Raw genomic sequence first — 22,630 nt, forward strand, 5'->3', positions numbered from 1 at the left:
CACCACACGTAGCCCCGTTATTTTAAGGACATCTTAGCTTATGAAAATTTTACGTTGCATTGTACGAGCTAGCTACGTGTTTTGTAAGGCTGCTGTGCTTTTCACAAATAAAGCTGGAAGCAGCTCAGACTGTTAGAACCAGCACTGAGCCCTGTTACATTTATACAGTGTTAGAGCAATGGCTGCAACCTACAGCCTTTAAACTAGCGATTAAAATGCTGACAGTAAACTCGTCAGTCCAAATGTTACCACATTACTTTGTGATACTTAGAGTTAAAACAACTGAGACAGGCTGATTAAAATAACAGCTGTCAGTTCTCTCATTCCTTATATCAAGACTGGAGATCACACTACTGATTTCAGTTCATTTAATATGTGAGTGCACAGATTCATTCTCAACTGGACATAAACGATGATCAAAGGTTGTATATATGATGAAGTCATCAAATCCCAGCCTCTAACACAGTGCGCTGAATCTTAGCTTTGAATGTCCAGTATATTCTAATCAGTGCAATTTCAGCATTCACTGAAACCCACAGTAATTGAAATTGATTTAATAAACTGCAGTTCAAAATCCTGATCAAACTGAATCAAAATTGATTCAGTTTAGTACTTTTCTCTGTATGCTCTGTGATTATAAAGGCCTTAAATTCTGTGATATACACTGTAAATGATTTTCACAGAGGTCTTAAAGTACTTAAATCACTGCTGATAGTCTGGTTGTTTATATTTTCACGTTTTTGTGTCTGTAGGGCTGTTTGATGACGATTTGGACTCCTCTGGGAGATGAGGACACACCCACATCTGTTCCATACTGGAGCCATGGATGGTGTTACAGCTCTGAGTCAGCTTTAGGTCATCAGACGCACACACTGGAAAACCAGCACCTGGACTTCATGCAGGAGAGACGGCCTCAGTGATTTAGGTTCATAAGCGAGTTCAAACATTTCTGGCATCTTATCACTTAGATTCCTTAATCTTAAAAGTGGATGCATTTAAAGCAGGAACTGCACACCTAGCTGTCAAAAGTTTGGCAGCATGAGTAAAGTTTTGTAGGGTCCTTGTTAAAAATTCCACAAGCACCACATTTGTCATATATAGTTCATTTTGTACAGGACATTTTTGAAATTATAAACTATATAGTCTAGTTGTCCACTTGTCAGTAATTTTTGAGTAAATGGATGGCACTGATAAATCAGTGGTGATTCACCTGCAAATGTTTTTAACAAACTTTGTTTTTTGTAGAATTCATCAGCAGCTGTGAAGAGATGCATTTGAATATCTTCTGTTCCACTTTTCCTAACCTGGAAGCTGAGGATGGCTGATTCCTGACAAGGACACACACCTCAGCGCTTATCATGGGTGTTACATCCTCCGTGCAGCAATTCCAGAGAAAACGAGAGAGCAACGACCACTCATTAAGACCAGCCAGAAATCTGTCCCTTTCTGGCAGCTGTGAAAACTTCCAATAAGAAAGTTTGCATTCTTAGAACAATGCTGGGTCATGTGTGATGTGTCGTATGAGGATGTTACATTTTGACTTAATTCTGCTCAATTAAGTGTTTTGATCGTTGATCCAGTATAGCAGCTTTGTGTTGTGCAGCAAGGTAAAACCCATTGTCCTCATGAGCACAGCATCTAACAACTCTCCTTAAAAAAACCGAATGACTTTAACTGGACACAATGGTTTCCAGTGGGAGATACATTCATCACTCATCCGTGACACTGGAGAAGTCACCTGGATGAGTAATAAAACAATTTTCCATGGAAAATCCAGAGGAACTAAACTTTGTTGTTGTTTCTCTGGGCTCAATTTCAGCCTCAGGAGCATCTCTCAGAAGAAAACATTTTGCCAATAATCAGAAAGAAAGATTGTTGAACCAGGTGGTATTCTCTGGAGTTTAAGACCAAAACTGAACTCAGTGAATTGACATTAGACTGGAATTCATAAGATGAATAGAAATACTGCTGAAGCTGAATGATTCATTCATGTGTATATATATATATGACTTTTTCCCAATTCACCAGGTCTGTAAAGTTCAGTATGACTGTGGTACATGATACAAAAGAATAAATACAGAAGAATAAAGACTTTATGTGAATAACTTTACTCTTCTTAAAAATAACTCATAAAACAAGTAAAAGTACAAATGTGTACAAGTTAGAGACTTCCTCAGTAAGTGTACACTCTTGGAGTGATTTTAATTATGTATTAAAGAAGAAAGAGATTAGGAGGTAAAGTAGAGGATGCAGAGTCCATCACTGAGGCCGTCTCTCCTGCATGAAGTCCAGGTGCTGGTTTTCCAGTGTGTGCGTCTGATGACCTAAAGCTGACTCAGACCGTAACACCATCAATGGCTCCAGTATGGAACAGATGTGGGTGTGTCCTCATCTCCCAGAGGAGTCCAAATCGTCATCAAACAGCCCTACAGACACAAAAACGTGAAAATATAAACAACCAGACTATCAGCAGTGATTTAAGTACTTTAAGACCTCTGTGAAAATCATTTACAGTGTATATCACAGAATTTAAGGCCTTTATAATCACAGAGCACACAGAGAAAAGTACTAAACTGAATCAATTTTGATTCAGTTTGATCAGGATTTTGAACTGCAGTTTATTAAATCAATTTCAATTACTGTGGGTTTCAGTGAATGCTGAAATTGCACTGATTAGAATATACTGGACATTCAAAGCTAAGATTCAGCGCACTGTGTTAGAGGCTGGGATTTGATGAATTCATCATATATACAACCTTTGATCATCATTTATATCCAGTTGAGAATGAATCTGTGCACTCACATATTAAATGAACTGAAATCAGTAGTGTGATCTCCAGTCTTGATATAAGGAATGAGAGAACTGACAGCTGTTATTTTAATCAGCCTGTCTCAGTTGCTTTAACTCTAAGTATCACAAAGTAATGTGGTAACATCTGGACTGACGAGTTTACTGTCAGCATTTTAATCGCTAGTTTAAAGGCTGTAGGTTGCAGCCATTGCTCTAACACTGTATAAATGTAACAGGGCTCAGTGCTGGTTCTAACAGTCTGAGCTGCTTCCAGCTTTATTTGTGAAAAGCACAGCAGCTTACAAAACACGTAGCTAGCTCGTACAGATGCGACGTAAAATTTTCATAAACTAAGATGTCCTTAAAATAACGGGGCTACGTGCGGTGATGCTAACGTTAGCACGTTACCTTCAACAGGTGGTCAGACTGGGTAAACAGGCACTCAGTCAGAGGTTGGGCTCTCTGTTTCGCTGCAGGGTCCCTTCATTCTTCACATATCCGTGTCGAGCCGAGTGTAAATCCCGAGGCTGAACGGCCTTTGTACAAGCACACACGCTTCTTAGCAGGGAGAAGCTATGAGCTAGCAAAATCCAGGCTGGCAGACAGCCTGTGTCTGACCAACCAATCAGAGAGCTCCTTACATCCCACGGTGTGGCTAATTTGAATTTAAGATGAATTTTATCCCACTCTTTTTTGCAAAATTGTTTTAATTCAGTCACATTTGAGAATTTCAAAGCATGAACAGTCCATTTCAAGTCCGGATATTGACTTGGCCACTCCAAAACCTTAATTTTTTTTTGTTGAGCCATTTAGAGGTGGACTTGCTAGTATGTTTCCAATCATTGCACTGCTGCATAACATAGTTGTTGAACTTCAGGGCATAAACTGATGGCCGGGCATGATTCTTCAGAATTTTCTGTTAGAGAACAGAATTCATCCATCCATCAAGTCGTGCAGGTCCTGCATCCTGACACAAGGATGGATGAATCCATTGTTTTATATCCAATTCTGACCCTAGCATCCAAATGTTGCACCAGAAATCGAGACTTGTTAGAGCAGGCAATGTTTTTCAATTCAGTTCAATTGTATACAGTGCCAAATCACAACAACGGCCACCTCAAGATGATTTATATTGTAAGTTAGACCCTACAATAATACATACAGAGAAAATACCAACAATCATATGACCCCCTATGAGCAAGCACTTTGGCGACAGTGGGAAGGAAAAACTCCCTTTTAACAGGAAGAAACCTCCGGCAGAACCAGTCTCAGGGAGGGGCGGCCATCTACCGCGACTGGTTGGGGTGAGAGAAAGAAGACAGGACAAAAGCTATGCTGTGGAAGAGAGCCAGAGATTATAAAATACTACCCAATCTACTTATTGTTGCCTTCCTATCAGCTGGAGACAGTCTGACTATTCTCGTCTGACCTCAAAACACTTTCACTCAGAGAACCGCTGCTCACTGGGTATCACAGTTTTGTGCAGGAAAATCCCAGCAGACCAGCACTATCTGCAATATTCAGACCACGTTCAGTCACTTAGACTTTATCAGGTTGTTTTCACCATGACTACATATCTAAATGCATTGAGTTGGTGCCATGTGATTGGATGATTAGACATTTGTGTTAACAAGCTAACTGACTCAGTATATCTAATAAAGTGGCCATAATGGCTTTGTTTGCCTTATGGTGATGGATACATCACACCCAGTATTTCCCACCACAAACAACGCTTACCTTTTATAGAGAGGACTACATGTTTTTGTGCACTTAAGTGCAGCCTCACCCAAGGCCACTTCAGAAGAACGTTACAGCCATGTTTTTGGACACAGAGAAGCCTCGGCAGCAGATCCCAACCCTTCCGACCACTGTACCACCACAGCAGCCAGGCGGACTGGTATCTTTTCATACAAAGACAAGACAAAGGGGATTTTTGAAATTCCAAAATTATTTGGTTTTTATTTGAAAGGTGTATAAAGGTAAATCAAACTCAGAGTGCATGTAATGTAATGTAAAAGAATAAAAGCAGCAATCCCGCAGTAATTTAAAAATACAATAATTCCCTGATCTGAGTTTTGAACAACAAAGAAAAAAAAATCTGCTTTGAGTGGCTTTCACTTCATTCCCTTTTGAAGAGGAAAAAAAGTCTCTGAATTTGGAATCATGTGGAATCAGTGAGGTAGAGAAACCTGAAGTTTATGTGCTGATAAAAAACAGGCTAAAATAATTCAGCAAAATGCACAAAAACACACATCATTGATATCATTTCCCAAATTTAACCACTTTTCATAGTTTAAAAAAAGAAAGATTGTTGAGGTGACCCAACAAGTGCTAAATCAATGAGTCTAAATGTGCAAATAGATCCCTTTTATGCAGCGGGGAGTTTTCTTATCATCACAGTAAATCCTCTTTAACAAACAGCCTCCTGCACTGTTTGTAGTCAGACTGGACTGTTGCATTGAGGATAGGGGTGTTGGTGAACTCCACGGTGCACGCTTCAGAGCCGCAGTGAGCCCCTTCCAGTTCCAGGACGGTCACATTGTTTGGTGCAGCTGTACTGAGGATGTTAGCAGGGACAAAAAGTGTCATCTGAGGCCCTCGAGTCGGCCAGTAACGTCCTACATTAAAGCCGTTTATCCAGATCTGTCCCTGAAAAACACAAAATCACAAAGACAAGCTACTTAGCCCATTTTTCATCAAAATAAAATTAAATAATTAACAAAAATTGTATTTAAATGTATTTATATCTTGTGTATCTATCTAGATGTCAAAGGTCTAACACACCACCTGGTCCTTAGTTGCATTTTTAGGATGCAACTAAAAATGAATATTCAGTCTGTATACTGTCACATAAACGCATGTACTTTGGGGTCGAGACTGTCACCTTCTATCCAGCAGACCCTCTAAAACCAAAAATATTAAATGCATAAGAACATTCAACAGAGAAAAGCAAAACCTGTCTTTTGACAAGTTAGCACCAGTGCGTGCTATAAAACTCCTGTGCATGTCACATGCCTTTCTCCAACTGCTCAGCTTGATGTAGGTGTCCTGAGGGAGGTCTGGGATGCCGTCGGGTATCACGAAGCTTCCGCCATAGAAAGCTGGAGGGGAGAGATCAGCTGGCTGAGGTGGATCAAAAAGGGCCGGCTCTTTTTCTCCGAGGAGGCCCTTCATGACTGCTTCATCAATACTGAGACTGTACATGGTCCAGTCGGTGAGAAGGTCCGCCCCCAGGGTCAGATTAGACACCAAGCCCTGTGATAAGAGAAGAGAAGATCTGGGCAAGAGCTCATGGGACTGTTTTTTTTAAACAGCTAACAACAATAATAATAATAATAATAGATAAACAGCAAATAGTTTTGTTTGTGTGTCAATTATTATGTTTTAATATCTGATCTCTGATTGATGAAACTCTGAAGAACCAAAAAAAACCCTACATGAACCTCTGGACAATTTTTGCAAAAGTGACCAATTTCCACATGACCGTAGACCTGGGATAGTTACACAAACACTAAAATGTCCAAAGGACAAACATCAGCACGACATGTTGTAGCACAGAAACAAACCTTAAAATCGTTGATCTGTTTTCCGTAGTTTACTCGGCCCATGTTCTCCACCAGTATGTCCACCTGACTTCCAGCCTTCCCGGTCACATTGATGCTTAAGACTTTATCCCTTTCAAGAATTCCTACAGCCAGCTTGAGAAGAAATAAGAACGGTTTTATCAGTAAAAATCCAGATTATAGCAGAAATAATCACATTTTCTTGATCAGTGCAAAGCAGTTTGGGGGAAAAAGTGGAGAATATATCAAGTTTAAAAGCTTAGCCTGTTTTGTTTACTAATCTATCTTATTATACTACCTGTAGTTTTAGACTTAAATGAAAATGTAAGAAAGATTAAGAACCACGAGGAGGTAACGGAAATGGCACTTTTAAAATATTATTTTCAAAATAATGATTCACAAAAAACCCCACACCAAGTGTCACATCTGAAACAGATTTTAAGGGAAATTTGATTTTAAGGGGAAATCTAAACATCTAGACCTCCTTTTTCTTTTCTTTTAATTTCAGTTCTTTTAAGATGAAGGAAGAAGAATCCAGATGCAAAAAAATAAAAATAATAAAACCTACTCAGTGAAAAAGGAGAGAATGATTTCAAGGTCTCTGTGAATGGTGGTCTCTCACGGATCAGCGGTCTTTGATCAGTAGTTGTTGATCAATGGTCATGACAATTTGCATATTAATGATCAAGAAACTGACCTCACAGCCCATCATTCATTCAGTGGGCTAGTTTCAGTTGTTGTGCATTGTGTACTGTTTATAAGGTTGGGGAAACCTGCAGTCAGCTGAGACTGAACTAAATGTTTTACCCACTAAAAACGCTACATCTAGATGAACAGAATCAACCTTTTGGGGTCTCTGTTTGTACTGAACAATAATCAAAGGAAAGTGGTTTTATGGGTTTCTTCTGCTGGCAGAAAACTGTAAAATTACTACACCAGAATCATGCAAAACTGATCAGTTTGCTCAAATGTTGCCAACTTCATGCCGAACTTCTTATATAGCGGCTTTCTGCTCAGTTAAGTTAGAACTAATAAAGTCATTTTGTCTTTATTAGTTCTACCTTAATTGTGGAATTTCTCTTTTTTATTTATCCTGTTGTTATTTGGCAGTGAAGTGTGCCGTCCTTGAAGTGTCATTGTATGCGGCTGTACTTTGTGGTTATTGCAGATCAGTTTTTTTCAGTGTTTCATTTCTGTTTTCATCTTTTGTAACATATCCAGCTGCATCTTTAATGATTTGGCATTTTTCTTCTTTTATCCACAGCGGCTACTGCAAAAAAAAAAAATTATGGGTCTTGATGCAAAAGACATCAAAGTTTGTTAATGAATAAATAAGTGACTTACTAAGCCTGATCAAAAAAACATCTATTTAAAACAAAACATATCAGAGGGACTGTGAGGGTTTTGCATCTGAAAAGTGATTTTTTTAACAAGACAACAACTTAATGAAAGCAAAAGTTGTGTAAGTTGAATGATGCATACGTTTGGTTTCCACCGAAATATTTAAGAACAACAGCTAGTCTAAACTTGAACTGACTGAGCGAACTGTGATAAAGTCTGGCTTCATATGAAGAAGGACCTCCACCTAACATCTGATACTCACCCCGTCCACTGACACGTATGCTCTGTCATGGACCCCGTTCAGCGGAGATGACAGTGGAGTTGGTGTGGTGCAGTCCGTGGGCAGGGTGGTCCTATAGAGCATAAAACCAAAAGCCTAGAGGAGCATAAGAGACTCGTTAATGACAGTACAAAGTTATTATTGCTGATAAAACAGGAAAAATGGAACAATTACTGGTACCTGATTCAAGTCGATGAAAGTCTGAGGATGGATGCTTTTGACAGGGCCAGAGAGGGACAGTACGTCTAGGGCATCCGACACGGTCTGGAGCTGCAGGTGGCACAAGGTCAAAATTTACTCTTTAATTTTCATCAGTCCATAAGATTTATTATCCATTTTTAATAAAGCAATCTGAAAATCATTATTAAAGTGCTAAAAAAGTAGCTGTTTTAATGACTTTAATAAAGGTGATGAGTATCACCCACCTTCTTCATTGTTACGGCACCATACGCATACTTTGGAGTTGATGGTGGTATCGGCCCCTCTGGTACCTTACTGTACTGTTGGAAAAATGCAAGTTTGTCAAAATGGCTTACACAAGAAAACCATACTCAAAAAAACAATGAATTACTCATTGTAACTACAGTTAGCGCATGCTAATGAAATGCTGCCACAGTGTTTTATTACCTTCACAGATATTAGACACTGTAAAAGTAGAAGCTTACGCTTGTGTTCGTACCATTTTGATCACCTCTCGGATGGCAAAATATTTCTCTGTGAGGTCTCCGGCTTCTGTGAGCGGAGCATCGTAGTCATAGCTTGTAGGCTGTGCAGCGTATGGCATATTAGCCCCTGAGGGTATTAAGTGACAGTCAGACAAATAGCAGTGTTTTCGTCAGAAGTCATGTGAAACAATCATCATCTCATCAGAACAGTTTGTCAAAGTGGACTCACCATTCCAGTATCCAAAGTTGGTTCCTCCTATGAACATGTACCTGTGTGAGGAGGAAGGAACGTGAGTATATAAACTAAAGTATGCACCTGCTGTATTTGCAAATGTAGAGCAATTAGCTAGTATCCAATTATTTTACATAGCAATGTGTATACTCTTACAGTGATTTAGCCCATTTCAATCACTGTTTGCCATAGTTTCACCCTTTTTTCTCAAGAAGGAAATGTTCACGTGTGGATTTAAGATCAGACTCATTATTAATCACACACTACACAGAGTAATAATGTCTTACAGATCTGCTTCTTTTCACCTGCTCCCTGTAGGGGTCACCTCATGTGCCTCAATCTTACCCGATCTCTTAGCACGTCACACCAACTCCTGCTCCTTTACTACATCCATGAATCTTCTCTTTTCCTCCTGCCTGACAGCTCCGTCTTTAACATCATTTGTCCAGTATATCCACTATCCGTCTTATACGCATGTCTAAACAATCTCAGCCCTGTCTCTCTCTCCCTCAGTGTCACATGACTTTTTTTATAACCTCTTTGTTACCGTTATTCACAACTGTGTTGTCAAAGGAGATGTCTTTTTTTTTTTTATTGTAGAAGAAACATTTGGCTGAAACTTTTTGATCACACTACCCTGTGGCTTCCATTATAAATGCAGGCCACTGTAAGTGCAGAGCCCGTTAGTGTCAACTTGTTAACCCTTAAATGTCGGTCAGTCACCTGCTATGACAAGTTGGAGATGAGGAGAAGGACACAAGACAAAAGACACACTGTGGAAATGTAGAATGGTGTACAAACACAAGACAATGAAAAAGGTAAATGAAGGAGAAATGCTCAGTGCATTATGGGATGGGGTGGTAGATAGGTACCAAAGATTTTTGTCACTTAAGCCTGTTGCAAGGTTGTTGCTAGGAACGTCTAATTTAATGTTTGTGTGGCAGTTGTAAAATTAAAACGATACAATGCCAGTGCATAAATCCTAGAAATAGGTCAAAAAAAGTTGAATCAACTTTTTTTGGAGATTTACTTTCCTGGATGATTGAGAATGCATCAAGACCTAGAAATAGGTCATTTTAGCATGTTGCTAAGTGGCTGCTAAGCAACATGATGCTGCCATAATGTCTGATAGATAAGAACCTTCAGGGACCTATCATGTACCTGTGCACCAGGTTTGGCCAATCACTGTGTTAGGTGGCAGTTGTAGCAGTGGCTTGATCCCTGGAGGCATCACTTCACCAATACATTTCTAGCTTTAGATGATGCAGCCCTTCACTGTCTCTAACAATCAGTCTCTGAGATCCATAAACTCACAAGTTGACGTTTGCTCCCATGAGCAGCATCTCACTGAGGACCTTAGCCACTTGAGTGGGCGACACGACCGAGTGACGTGATCCCCAGTGGTCCAGCCATCCAGTGTAAAATTCAGAGTTCACCTGTGAACGAAACAACACCGTGAGCACCTAAAGAGAAAATGTGCCATGCTGTGAGAACATTGTGAGGGCGACCCTTACCAAAGGCCCGTGAGGTTGAACTTGTCGCTGTGGCTCAAAGGCAGCAGTAACATTAGCACCTAGCAAAAGGAAGAGACAATAATAATCATGCATTTGTTTTTGCTACTTCTCCGTGAATGACTAATGAAATGTGACAAGAAGTCAGTGCAGAAAAAAACAAGAAGTTAGCTTAGAGTGTTCACCTCACTCTGCATTCTACCGTTGACAGATACCTACCCGGCCCAAAATCCACAGTGGCATAGAGGTCTTGTATTGAGCCACACTTGAGGTAGCCCAGCCCAGCCCCATCTGTAGTGAACAGCACCACCTCGTCACCCAGGTAAGAGCGGAACAGCTTGGACAGGTGACGCATGTAGTTGTAGTCACAGGCGAAGTAACTTCCGTATTCATTCTCCACCTATCAAACAGGTATGTAATGATGATGTAAAACATAACAACAGCAGCTAAAGCAGGTACAAATCCAAAGACCAGGAAAGTCCTGGACTCACCTGAACAGTGATGATAGGACCACCATTCTGATAGAGATACGGCTTTATCATAGGCAGCAACTTCCCCATCCATTTATCCACTGCTGCAATGTAGTCTGGAATACACAAATGACTCTGTTGCGAATCGTGTTGTATATACAATTTGCACTGGTTACATTACCATTTGCTTTTGTTTCTCACCTGGATCTGTAGATCGCAGTACGATGTCTTTCTTTTTGAGAAGCCAGGCAGGCAGACCACCCTGGTTGGCAGAAATACACAAAAATAGATAACATGAAATTTTAAATACACCATAAAGTCCAGTGAAACTTAAACAGCAGAAATATAACTTGCAATTGATACTAATATTAAGAAACTTTTGCTAAATGCATGTTTAAAGCATAGCATAGAATCTCTGTTTCTATTTGCTGCAGAAATGACAATTACTATGAAGACCACAGAGTATGTATTGCAGGGGAGGTTAATTATGCAGCGTGATGGGTTTCTGTGGATGTTATGATGCTTTGCACCAAAGGTTGGGAAGCTTTGTAATTCAGTTCATCCAGAGGGAAATATAAAATTTTACAGCAGTGTTCCTGGTCCCGAGAGGATCAACTCTGTTGAAATTTGTTACTTATCCTTTTATCCATCAATTATTCATCAACAGTTTCTGACCAAACATTTAAATAAAAAGGAAATCAATTCTATCTGATTCATAAATTGCCGCAGATTTCAGATGAAGGTGATACTAAACTGCACAGTGCTTCTGTAATAACAGCATGACTTTGCAGCCTGGATGATGAACAGGCTTGACTGCATTCCAGACTTCTCACCAACTAAAAGCATTTAGTGCTTTAGTAAACCAAAAATACTGCAAAGAAGACCCCCAGGGCTGTTGAGCAGCTAGATCTGATATGAAACAATAGCAGGACAACATTCCTCTCCCGAAAGTTGGTCACATCAGTTCCCACATGAAGAAGAAGGGATGCTACAGAGTGGTAAACATGGCCCATCCACAACCTTTTTGAGGCACGTTGATAACCTTCAAATCCAAAATTACCTTTTTTGTGCTCAACTGTGAATAAAAACACCACCAAATCACTGCACTATACACAGCGTCCCAGCTTTTTTGGAATTGACTGTGTAGATGAACGGGTAAGAAGCGGTTAAGATCGATGGAGGGATCGGTCTCTCCACATAATTAATAAAAGGCAAATGCATGTTTTAAGTGTCCTTTAATAGTTTATTATAAAAACACAGTCAACAAGCACTTTCACTCACCATGTCCCACTCTGCACATATGTAGGGTCCTGGCCGGAGGATGACCAGCAAACCGATGTCCTGCGCCAGCTTAAGGAAATGCTCCAAATCTCTGTCTCCACTGAAGTTGTACAAGCCTGGAACCGCTTCATGGTAGTTCCAGGGAACGTACCTGCAAAGTGACTGAAACGTCAGTGTCATCTAAACCAACAGGAAACCTGTCAGATGTGTTTGTGCTTTCATTAACATGAAGTTTTAAATCAAATCATACATCCTTAGTTCTATAACTATTTTGTCATGATTATGCCGTATATTAATTTGGATTCACCAACATGTAATCTGTTAACAGTTTAGTTTATAAAGCATCATAGTGCTAAGATTATATGTTTGTTTGCATCAACAGAGCAAAACTGTCACAGTTATTAACTTATAAGCTGAGTTCATTCGCTTGAGTTTCCACATCAGTCCCACAGATATGTGAAGATTACAGAGAGTGAGAGGAAGTAAGCCTACGTCTGGATGGCGTTCAGGCCTGCCATGTACATCTTGAGCAGCCGATCTTTCCAGTACACTCTGGGTATCCTGTTATAATGTATACTTCCTGATATGTATTGAAACTTCTCCCCATCTTTACGGAAGCAGTCATGCTGGTAGTCCACAGTGAATGAAGGAGATTCCCCGAGCTGTAGACAGATCACAACACAATGGATTCAACACCGGAATCTTTTTTTCCCTTTTTTTAGCATATTTGTCACACTTAGATGTTTCATATCATTTTAAAATTAGACAAGGATAACCCAACCACATACAAAATATTCATTTTAAATGATGATTTAATTTCTTAAGGGAAAAAAGTCATCTAAACCTACCTGGCGCTGTGTGAAAAAAGTTATTGCTCCCTAAACATAATAACTGGTTGGGCCAATCTTAGCAGCAACAGCTATAATCAAGCATTTGCGATACCTGGCAACATCACTGTGGAGGAATTCGGAGTTCAGAGTTGCTGGTGTGTTTCAGATCACTGTTCTGCTATGTAACTCAGGTGAGCTTGAGCTTCAGATATTCTCCTTCAGAATTTGCTGGTCGAGAGCAGAATTCATGTTTCTGTCAATTACAGCAAGTTGTTCAGGGTCTGAAGCAGCAAATCAGCCCCAGAACATAACACTACCACCACCATGTTTGACTGTTGGTATTATGTTCTTTTTATGCAGACCTTCCAAAAAGTTCAGGTTTTGTGTCATCAATCCACAGAATATTTCCCCAAACGTCTTGGGGATCATCAACATGGTTTTCAGCTGTGGTTTTCACCTTGAACTCTCCCATGGATGCCATTTTGCCCAGTCTCTTTCTTATTCTTGAATCATGAACTTCACTGAGGAAAGTTAGGCCTGCAGTTCATTGGATCTTGTTCTGGGTTCTTCTGCGACCCCGTTCATGAGTTGTTGATGCGAGGCCGTACACTCCTGGGAAAGTTCACCACTGTTCCACGTTTTCTCCTTTTGTGGATAATGGCTCTCACAGTGCTTCACTGGAGTTCCAAAGCTTTAGAAATGGCCAGGCTGATCAGCATCAATGACTTTATTTCTCATGTGTTTCTTTAGATTGTCCCATGATGTGTTACTTTTGGAGATCTTTTAGCCGACTTCACTTTGTCAGACTGGTTCTGTTTAAGTGATTTCTTGAATCAGCAGGCCTGGCAGTAATCAGGCTTGGGTGTGGCTAATGAGACTGTGTATATTCATAATTTGAGAAAGAACGACATTTAATTTTTCACATAGGGCCGGGTACATTTGGATAACTTTTTTTTGTTTGTTTGTTAAAAAGTGAAATGATCAGTTAAAAACTACATTTTGTATTTACTCAGCTTATCTTTGTCTAACATTACAAATGTGTTTAATGATCTGAAACATGTACGTGTGACAAATATGCCAAAATATAAGCAAACCAGGAAGCGCTGTTTCTGAGCACTGTATATTGCAGTGGTCATAATTTGGCAAGTTCATGTTTTTATGGCACAGGACTGACACCTCAGGTGATCTCAGGATGTCTCAGCAAAAAATGTCTCATTAAGATCCTGTAGTTATCCCAAGGCATTCCAGTGTAACCTATGTATCGACCAGTCATCTTTATAGTCTAAAACTCTGACAAACAACAACCGATACATGAGCTTGACGCTACAGATGTTACAAACCTTTATGATCTCACATCACAGCACCCTATTTCATGTTCGTGTAATGGGGCTGCAGAGCATGCACGAAAAAAGTTTAAAACTTTATCTTTAAAAGCGTAGTCTACTCACTGATCGTCCAAAGAGCATCAGAAGCAGCACGCTGCCAGTTCTGAGCAGCAACATGATTACGAGTCCTCTCAGGGGTCCTGCTGCTCTGTTTCAGGCTCGGAGCGCATCCAAAGTTACCAAAACATGCAGTATTTACCTGCACACGGTCAGCGACGGACCTTACGTCCCTGGATCTACTGCGCTGTTTTCATTGAGTCGTTTCATTTGGGCTCGCGGAAGTGAAATCATGTGACGTGATATGCTGGTGGAGTGTGGACGCTTTTACATCAGCAGAGGGCAGTGTTGAGCTTTTTATTCAAAGGGTTTGAAATAATGACAGTCATTGTTTTGAACTATGGGATAGAAGCCTTTTTTTAAATGTACAATCTGACAGTATAGAGTAAAAATACAATGTACAGCAGAAGGAAATATGGGTACGAGAAAGACAATGTATTAAATCCACAATATTTTTATGTCTGGAAATCATGAGAGAGGTGAGGAACAGATGGTCTGGACATGTGCAGAGGAGGGACAATGAATATACTGGATGAAGGATGTTGAATAAGGAGCTGCCAGGCAGGAGGAAAAGAGGACGGCCTAATTTTATTATTATTATTTTTATTATTATTATTATTGTGCCGTCATATGCTGGTGGCGTATGGACGCTTTTAAGCCAGCAGGTGGCAGTGTTGGGCCTTTTATTTAAGGCACTGAAGACGTTTTTTTTTTAATATTCACAATGTAACATTTTACTTTAAAAGGTGTGTCAAGTAAGCTGTTTCATTTGGACTGAAATCGTTTTGTGTGTGTGTGTGTGTGTGTGTGTGTGTGTGTGTGTGTGTGTGTGTGTGTGTGTGTGTCTTTTAGTTACCTGCTTTTTTCTCTACACCCAAGCTGGTGAACCTATGAGGGACACTGTGGGGTGGCCTACAGATACTTGGTCTTGTCCTCGGTGTGAGCAGGGACACTGTGTGAGAAAACTGTTTGGATGTGGTTTAACTAGAGATAAAAAATAAAATGTGGAGATAAAGACTTTGTGCAAGTTTTTGAGAATTTTGTAAAAAAAATAAAAACAGTGGAGGATGGATGGCTGGTTCACCTCTGACAGGTGAGATCCCACCCTGAAAAACTTTAGAACAAAGTAAGGCAGTACAGTCACGAGTTCTGGGCCTTAAAGTTTTTACACCAATTGGTCAGGCACAGTCTAATTCTCCTTAAAGCTTTGATCTTATTGCAGTTAAAACAAAATATTGAATTCTTTATAAGCAATATAATTATACAGAAGGCTGATGAGCCTGTGAGCGGTGGGATGGCCATGTGTGTGGAGGGAAAACAAGTTCAGGTTCCCCTGTGATGGGCAAGATTCCCCTACAAAACAACACCCATGAACACTTGAAAACACTTGGCCTGTTTTCTGCTGTGAGCAGTAACATGTGCAACAGTCTATCTTCTGGGACCTTGCAAAAAAAAATCAAAAGCTTTCAAATTTACAGCAGATAGAAGTGAGAGAGGGCAGAGCTGTGCTATTTAAGAAGGTTTTGGTACGCTTTGACGTGGATTGACTTTATTGATGCCTGGGGCTTGGAGTGCAACTTCTAATATGCTTTTTTCAGGTGATACATCCTTATGCTGAAAAATACTGACAGTTAGTGTACCAGAGACTTGGATCAAATACAGTTATTAAATTAAATTACAATTACAACAGCAAATTAAATTACAACAAGCAAACCTGTCTCAGTGTTCCTGTCAGTACCTGATTAATAATCGATTAACATGGTTGGACTAGACAGAAAGGAAGTTTTGGGAAGGTCTAAAAAGGTGAAAGGTCAAATCATGTCATAGTTTCCTGTCCTCCAGGTGCAGTTCTGTTGTCTAGCTTTCTCTACTTCTATAAGTTGCATGTATGTTCTTTTCCAGGAGTCGGTGTGGTCGAGGGAAGACTCAAGCAGACAAACCTGTTTCGCATTTCCACTTACTGACAGCACTTTCCTGTCCCATTTCCTCAGTCTCATCGGAGACTCATCTGTTCTGGAAGGTTAACTGCAAGCCTTACCCTCCCAGTTCCTATGGAAATACTTGTCTGAATCCATGTTTTGGTAACACTTACCTGAGGGAAGTCCTGGTCCTTGGAAAACTGCTTGCGAACATTCTGTGCTGTTGCACATTCCTGAAACTGTTCACTGAAACCTGTTAAATGGTTCAGCTGTCTCCCATCACTGTGGATCTTAGGTAACACCTAAACACTAACACACTTTGCCAGGATAGTGATGAAGTCACTCTGGCGTTAAAGTCAGATTCTTCCATCAGGGTCTGAAGGGTGACTAAATGTAATCACATCAAAGAAGGAAGAGGATATTTAGTTAAGAAAAAATGTTTTCACATCTCCCACAGTTAAAGCTTGGCTAAGGTTAAATGGCACGACTGAGGTCTCAGTTTTAATATCTGCTTCTAATAACTTCTGATATTTATACCTGTCATAAAACATAATTAATGAGCTGCACTATGAAATATAAAAATACAACAAATCAAAAAAGGGGGTTGCAAGCTTTACTACTTGCATGGGTGTGATATGATGAATCCAAACAAAGCCCTATTCCTTCTTTTTGAACTAGATTTGCTGCCCTTAAGGAAAAAAAAGAGTAAAATAGTCAGCCTTCATCAAATACTTTGACCACTTTCCTCTTGTTTGTATTTCAGCGTCATTTCAGGATCTTTCTCTCTGTGTTCTGTGGTTCACTTCCAGCAACCTCGCCTTAATAAGACATGCAACCAAAGAGACTGACTTCTCAAATTTGATTGTGGCTGTAAAGAAAGAAGTCACCCAAAATCCCAGTGTGTTTAATTAGTTTATATGTGAACTGTGACAAGCTAAATTCACTCACTATCTAACTCTAGAGGCCCCAAACTTGAAGTAGGTTATTAATTTATGCTTATTTTTCCACAGCCCTTAAAGTCACATAAAGTCAGCTTTTTAATAGATTGCTCCTTACTGGGCTATTTTTTTACCCTGCTACTGGACTACTGGTGTCAGTGTAGTACCATCATATCCACCGGTATCTCTGAGACTGACTCACTGATGGAGCTAACTAAGCTACACATTGATGGTGTCACATTTCTATGAGTATTACAAAGAGCAAACACCACAGTTTTCATGATAAAAGCTAAAGCCAAACAAACAATTGCGCTCCTTAGAGGAAGTTCAAATTTGTAGTTTGCCCTCCAGAACTGGAGGTGGCGGTAATGTGAAGCCATGTTGTTTATCGTCGACACCGGAAATACCGCGACGTACACAACGCTGGGAGAGCTCACACGTGGAAACAGAAGTAAGGCTTAGTAATGAGCTGTTACTTTATTTAAAAATATGCCAAAAAGAGGAAAACCCGTGTCAGAAGAGAAAGCCGCCGATGAGGTGGAACCAGGAGCGGAGCAGGTCCAGGAACCGCCGGCGGAGGGCAGACGGACCCGCAGCGGCCGCACGTTCCGGACTCCCGCACCGGTGCTCGGCTCTGAAGCCCCGGTGAGGACTCCCAGCCGGAGGAGCAGGAGGTCAGTCCTCCAGGAGCTACCGGTAGAGGTGGAGGAAACAAATACAGAGGAGAAACCTGTGAGTCCGACCGAGGACAGGTCCAGCATGCCAGCGGAACCAGAGCCCTGTCCCGGGGCAGAGCAGCCGACACCGGAACCAGCAGAGCCGCAGACAGTGAGTCCAGCGGCGGATACAGAAAACAAGTCCACCGTTAACTGCAGCAGAGACGCTCCTCTGTCCAGACCTGCTCCAGCAGAGCCGGTCCCGAAGAAGCCTCACCTAGCTCCCAGTGAGAAGCCCCGCCCGGCCATTCCTCTGGGAAAACCGAAATCTGGAAGAGTGTGGAAGGACCGGAGCAAGGGGAGGTGAGGACGATTATTATTATTATTATTATATAGTACTGTATGTGAATGAAAAGTACGTACATGGCAGTTAATGAGGAAGGTGATGGTGATGAGAGTTCTTGGTAATAAGGTTTTGTTTATAATGAGATGTCCTGTACAGATCGCCCTAAAGGTTGTTGGTAAAACTTTAGTGTGAACCTTTTTTTGTCGTCTAAGGTTTTCAGCTTTAGTGAGAGACAAACAATTGTGCTCCTCTTGGGAAAAGAAGATGGAGGCCAAGCGGGAAAAGGCACTGGTGAAGCAGTATTCTTTGCAGCTTAAGGAGGAGAAAGCTCGACAGAAGGAGGTAAGGAGGCAGGCCGAGTGAGTGATGCAGTTCTGCCTGACCATTGTGTTGTCAACGCTTTGCACCTCACTTGTTTTTGTGTTTTTGCCTGTTTTAATAGGAAAAGAGGAAAAGAAGAGAAGAAAACTTAAAACGTCGAGAAGAGAACGAACGCAAAGCTGAGATTGTTCAAGTGGTATGTCGACTTGTCTCCAGCTAAAAGAAATACTGGCATATTCTTCAGTCCCTCGTGTGTTAATGCTTTCTCGGTTTATTGTAATATTCCAATCAGCTCATATTTGACTTTTATGTCTCATTTGTTTCTCAGATCCGGAATACGTCAAAGATCAAGAGGATGAAGAAGAAACATCTCAGAAAGATTGAGAAGCGAGACACGCTGGCTCTGCTGCAGAAGTCACAGAAGCAGAACGGCAAACCCACAAAGAAACAGAAAAACTCTGACCAAGATTTAACTTAAAGTCCAGAAAGAAATATGATAAAATTTATCTGTTCTGAATTTTGACTCATTCTTGTCTTCCACTCATTTATTTATTAAAACTTCACTGAGGCTGAGGGGGAGCACTGGTGGCTGACAGTATTTTTATATCACTACAAACTCATTTCAGTGCAACTATAATAATGCTGGTTTTATATTTGTGAAACTGTGTTTGATGATTAATGGGCTGTGAACTGATGGTTTATTCAGAACTTCAGAAATGGGAGTCTGAGATCATTTAGGAGCAGATTGTCTTCCAAAAGTACATTTTTGAACCAAAAAAAGCATCAAGTTCTTAAGATTGAAAGGCTAGACACACTCACTGGACACGACCTTCCTAGTACTGAGTTAGACCCCCTTTTTGCCCTCAGAGCTGTTTTAATTCTTCATGGCGTAGATTCAACAAGCTGCTTGAAATATTTCGTCAGAGATTTTGGTCCATATGAACATGACAGCATCACTGTCGTGTCCTGCGGGACGCAGCCATCTGAAGATAGGTGCACTGTAGTTATTATTGTCAACAACAACACTCAGGTAGTACTCACACTCAAACAGTGGCCAGAAAATATTCCCCACACTGCTACACGGCCAGCAGCAGCCTGAACCACTGATACAAGGTAGGCTGGATCCATGCATTCATGAAGATAAACTGTTGCACATGTTCTTTCGTTTTTTTGTTTGTTAACCCACATAATGCTGACCTATAAATCATTCAATTGTAAAAAAAAAAAATCGGGATGAACCAGTGTTGTGTCTACATATAACAGACAACTTAAGAGCCAGTTTTAAATCTTAGTGCTTTTTTTTTTTTTTTTTTTTTTTTTTTTTTTATACTGGCAACCAGTTACATATGATTGCTTCCCATTGCTTTAGCCGTATCTATGAAAAATGCCAAAGATGATACAGAAGGCAGCCAACATCCAGGGAAGAGCTGTGAATGTCCTTCAGGATGCCTGAAGGATGGAGATCTATTCCTGAAAACTGCTTTAAAGAAAATGGAAGAAACTCATCAGTATCTGTACAGAAAGTTCTCTAGTAAAAAGTCGCTCTGCTGTCCAATTCAAGTTCAGTGAGAATTGTTTTTCACACATCTGATCAGGTTCTGAGCAAATGCAAAATGTACCTAACTAAATCACTACATCATGGGGCTCTTATTAACACCAAGAGCAGAGTGAGAGGGGGGGGGGAGTGGGACAAAAAGAGTCCTATTCAATCAAAACATATTTCTTTGTGTCTGGAGTTTTTGTTCTGAAGGAAGAAGATCTAACATGTTTTTCTCTAGACAGCCTAAGAAAAATAGAAGTTGTTTAAGTGCAGTTAAAAAATGATTATATGAATAAAGCAGAATCATCCTGCTGTAAGACATTAGGCCTAATTTAGCAATGATGTCCACTAGATGAGTCTGTGGGACTTTTCTTCTAACCTTGGTCGTGACACGTTAACGTCACCAGTAAGTATGCATACACAAGTCCATCACAAGACATGGCTTTAGCATGTTGAACACACACCCTCCTTCTCTTCACCTGCGTGCCCATTCCATGTATTTCACATGACATGCTTTATACGGTGGATTCATTGTTAAATTAATGGCCAAGCAGCTCTGAAACAGATAATTCACCATTATAAGCACACGGCTGTCTTTGTGTCACACAGGTAAACAGTTCCTTCACTTTGTCAACAACCCGATTCCTTTGTAATCTGTCAATAATCTCACAAGCCTGGAGATGCACGCATGAACAGAGCAGTTTGTTAAACTTAGGTGACTGCTGTGAAAGGAATGGCCATCCTTCAAAGGTGTCTCTTTCATGTCATTCCTCATGTCTGCCATTCACAGTATAAAAGACGGGAAGAACTCACAGCTTGAGGCGAAGTTGCTCATCTGAGATGCAAGAAGACTCGGCACTGAGACAAGTTCACAACTGAGACAACTGAGCTGAGAGAAATTAAAATACAGGAGTGTTGTAAGTAACACACTTTTAACAGATTGTTCAGCTTTCTTTTTTAGACCGTTTGCTTGTTAGACAGTAATGTTTAAAGTAAAAATATTTCAATTTTCCTTTTGGTTTTCAGGCATTACAGAGATCAAAAATGCTTCTGACCATTCTGATACAGATCCTGACCATCGGTGAGTAAAACACAGTTTCTCATTTAAGTGTTTTACTTTATTCTCTTTCTGTCTCATACGGATGTTTTACTCATCAATCAGCAGCATCAGCAAATGCCCAGACAAATTCCACTGTAAATTCAACCGCTCCCACCTTTGCCACTGCCACGACTGCAACAAACATGACGAGCACAATCAGCACCGCTACTGCGAACAACACTGCAACAACAGCAAACAGCACTTCAAGCAACGCCGCGGTGGCCTCTCAAAGTGTTCACGTTTTAATAAAAGTGATCAAACCGAAAGTTTGTTGTTCTTTTCTCTTCCTTACTATAAATATATGTTGAAATGACTTTTTGATCACTTTGACTCAGATGGAGTTATAACACTGTAATAAAAAATGTTATTATTTCCTGAAATAATTCTGAAAATCGATTTTTTTTGTAATCAACACAAAGTAAGGAAGTCTACCTTCAATTATCTGAATTCAAGAAGAAAATAAATCAGATCATGGAGTCTTTTGAAGCAGATCTTTAAGAACATCATTTGGCGCTTCAATCAATCGTGCGATCCCAACAAAAACGGGACATGAGGTAAAGTGGGCCATCTTATCGCTTTAAAATTCAACAGAGAGTAATTGCAAACCATTTCAAACTGTTGCCAAAGCAACACTGGACGTTCAGCATTTAATTGATTTTGGTCTGAGGTTGCTGAGAGGACCAGCTGGTCTAGTCCTCGTTTTCACACTTCCACAGAAAACTGCTGATGAGTGGGCTGACGTATCTATGCTAACTTGTCAGTTTTAGGGTTGATAATTAAATAAGACAAACAAACATCTATCTATCAAGTACTACATCATAATCTATGTCAGGACAGCCCCTTGTCAAATAAAATACTGATATTATACTGATAAACTACATTTTATGAAAAAGCATTTTTAGATACTGGACCAGTTTCCCATTATGGGTCAGATCAAATGAGCCGTCTATTGGAGTTTTCACAGATATTCTGATGGTTTCTCTTCTTAAAAACGATATAAAATATTTGCCAGCACTTTTCACACTATTAAGTATTAAATAAGGTATTGGCAAGTGCTTAGTTCATCTTTTACAGAGCATTACTCCTCCTTAGTGTGTCATTTATAAATATATAATCATAATGATGTATCTGTATTTATAAATGTCATCATAAATGATGAATTAAGCTCTTACTAGTACCCTAATAATATATTACTAGTGCTTAATACCGTGACATCATTATAAAGTGCTAACTAATATTTATAGATTTTAAGTTTGTGGATGCTAGTTTGTATGTCGTATGACACAAATTCAAACGCTCACTAAAATGCGCACACAAGACATGAGCTCACAGTCAGATAAAAGGGAGAGGCTGAAATAGGAATGCTGACATAAAAGTGATCTGTGTTGAAGTAAAGTAGCATTAC

At 40.1% G+C, this 22,630-nt stretch overlaps 2 protein-coding genes and 1 long non-coding RNA gene across 5 annotated transcripts; 2 read left to right on the plus strand and 1 right to left on the minus strand.

Annotated features, from left to right (window-relative positions):
• Positions 1 to 4,765: 4,765 nt before the first annotated feature.
• On the minus strand, positions 4,766 to 14,615 carry LOC134623725 (beta-galactosidase-like). 2 transcript variants are annotated; one of them, XM_063468749.1, is made up of 16 exons: positions 14,413 to 14,615; positions 12,627 to 12,796; positions 12,135 to 12,285; positions 11,055 to 11,115; positions 10,875 to 10,969; positions 10,603 to 10,783; positions 10,387 to 10,445; positions 10,187 to 10,308; positions 8,870 to 8,910; positions 8,655 to 8,767; positions 8,401 to 8,475; positions 8,156 to 8,245; positions 7,958 to 8,071; positions 6,358 to 6,489; positions 5,807 to 6,046; positions 4,766 to 5,440 (listed from the first exon to the last, which is right to left on the minus strand). In XM_063468749.1, the coding sequence occupies exons 1-16, from the start codon at positions 14,464 to 14,466 to the stop codon at positions 5,186 to 5,188; spliced, it is 1,953 nt and encodes a 650-aa protein (XP_063324819.1). In that variant the 5' UTR covers positions 14,467 to 14,615; the 3' UTR covers positions 4,766 to 5,185. The 2 variants fall into 2 exon arrangements, with proteins under 2 accessions (XP_063324819.1, XP_063324820.1); XM_063468750.1 differs by lacking the exon at positions 14,413 to 14,615 and adding an exon at positions 13,077 to 13,130.
• A 3,051-nt stretch (positions 14,616 to 17,666) lies between these two features.
• Positions 17,667 to 19,103, plus strand: LOC134623726 (coiled-coil domain-containing protein 86-like). Its single transcript, XM_063468751.1, has 4 exons — positions 17,667 to 18,282; positions 18,478 to 18,607; positions 18,708 to 18,782; positions 18,915 to 19,103. Exons 1-4 carry the CDS (start codon positions 17,753 to 17,755, stop codon positions 19,062 to 19,064), a joined length of 885 nt encoding a protein of 294 aa, XP_063324821.1. The 5' UTR covers positions 17,667 to 17,752; the 3' UTR covers positions 19,065 to 19,103.
• A 1,711-nt stretch (positions 19,104 to 20,814) lies between these two features.
• Positions 20,815 to 21,437, plus strand: LOC134623724 (uncharacterized). 2 transcript variants are annotated; one of them, XR_010093442.1, is made up of 3 exons: positions 20,815 to 21,043; positions 21,153 to 21,207; positions 21,289 to 21,437. It is a non-coding gene; the product is annotated as an uncharacterized LOC134623724 (long non-coding RNA). The 2 variants fall into 2 exon arrangements; XR_010093443.1 differs by having other exon boundaries at positions 21,292 to 21,437.
• The last annotated feature ends 1,193 nt before the right edge of the window (positions 21,438 to 22,630 follow it).

The sequence above is a fragment of the Pelmatolapia mariae genome, unplaced genomic scaffold (assembly GCF_036321145.2).
Source record: "Pelmatolapia mariae isolate MD_Pm_ZW unplaced genomic scaffold, Pm_UMD_F_2 NODE_ptg000860l+_length_23358_cov_1, whole genome shotgun sequence".
NCBI classification, from domain to species: Eukaryota; Metazoa; Chordata; class Actinopteri; order Cichliformes; family Cichlidae; genus Pelmatolapia; species Pelmatolapia mariae.

What these genes read in the sequence shown, in the direction of transcription:
- LOC134623725 (XM_063468749.1), bottom strand. Translation starts at nt 14,466, where the DNA reads ATGTTGCTGCTCAGAACTGGCAGCGTGCTGCTTCTGATGCTCTTTGGA. An exon ending in GTGCCGTAACAATGAAGAAG is followed by an intron (nt 8,246 to 8,400) that starts GTGGGTGATACT and finishes TGCCACCTGCAG; the next exon opens with CTCCAGACCGTGTCGGATGC. An exon ending in CTTTCATCGACTTGAATCAG is followed by an intron (nt 8,072 to 8,155) that starts GTACCAGTAATT and finishes ATGCTCCTCTAG; the next exon opens with GCTTTTGGTTTTATGCTCTA.
- LOC134623726 (XM_063468751.1), top strand. Translation starts at nt 17,753, where the DNA reads ATGCCAAAAAGAGGAAAACCCGTGTCAGAAGAGAAAGCCGCCGATGAG. An exon ending in AGAAAGCTCGACAGAAGGAG is followed by an intron (nt 18,608 to 18,707) that starts GTAAGGAGGCAG and finishes CTGTTTTAATAG; the next exon opens with GAAAAGAGGAAAAGAAGAGA. An exon ending in AAGCTGAGATTGTTCAAGTG is followed by an intron (nt 18,783 to 18,914) that starts GTATGTCGACTT and finishes TTTGTTTCTCAG; the next exon opens with ATCCGGAATACGTCAAAGAT.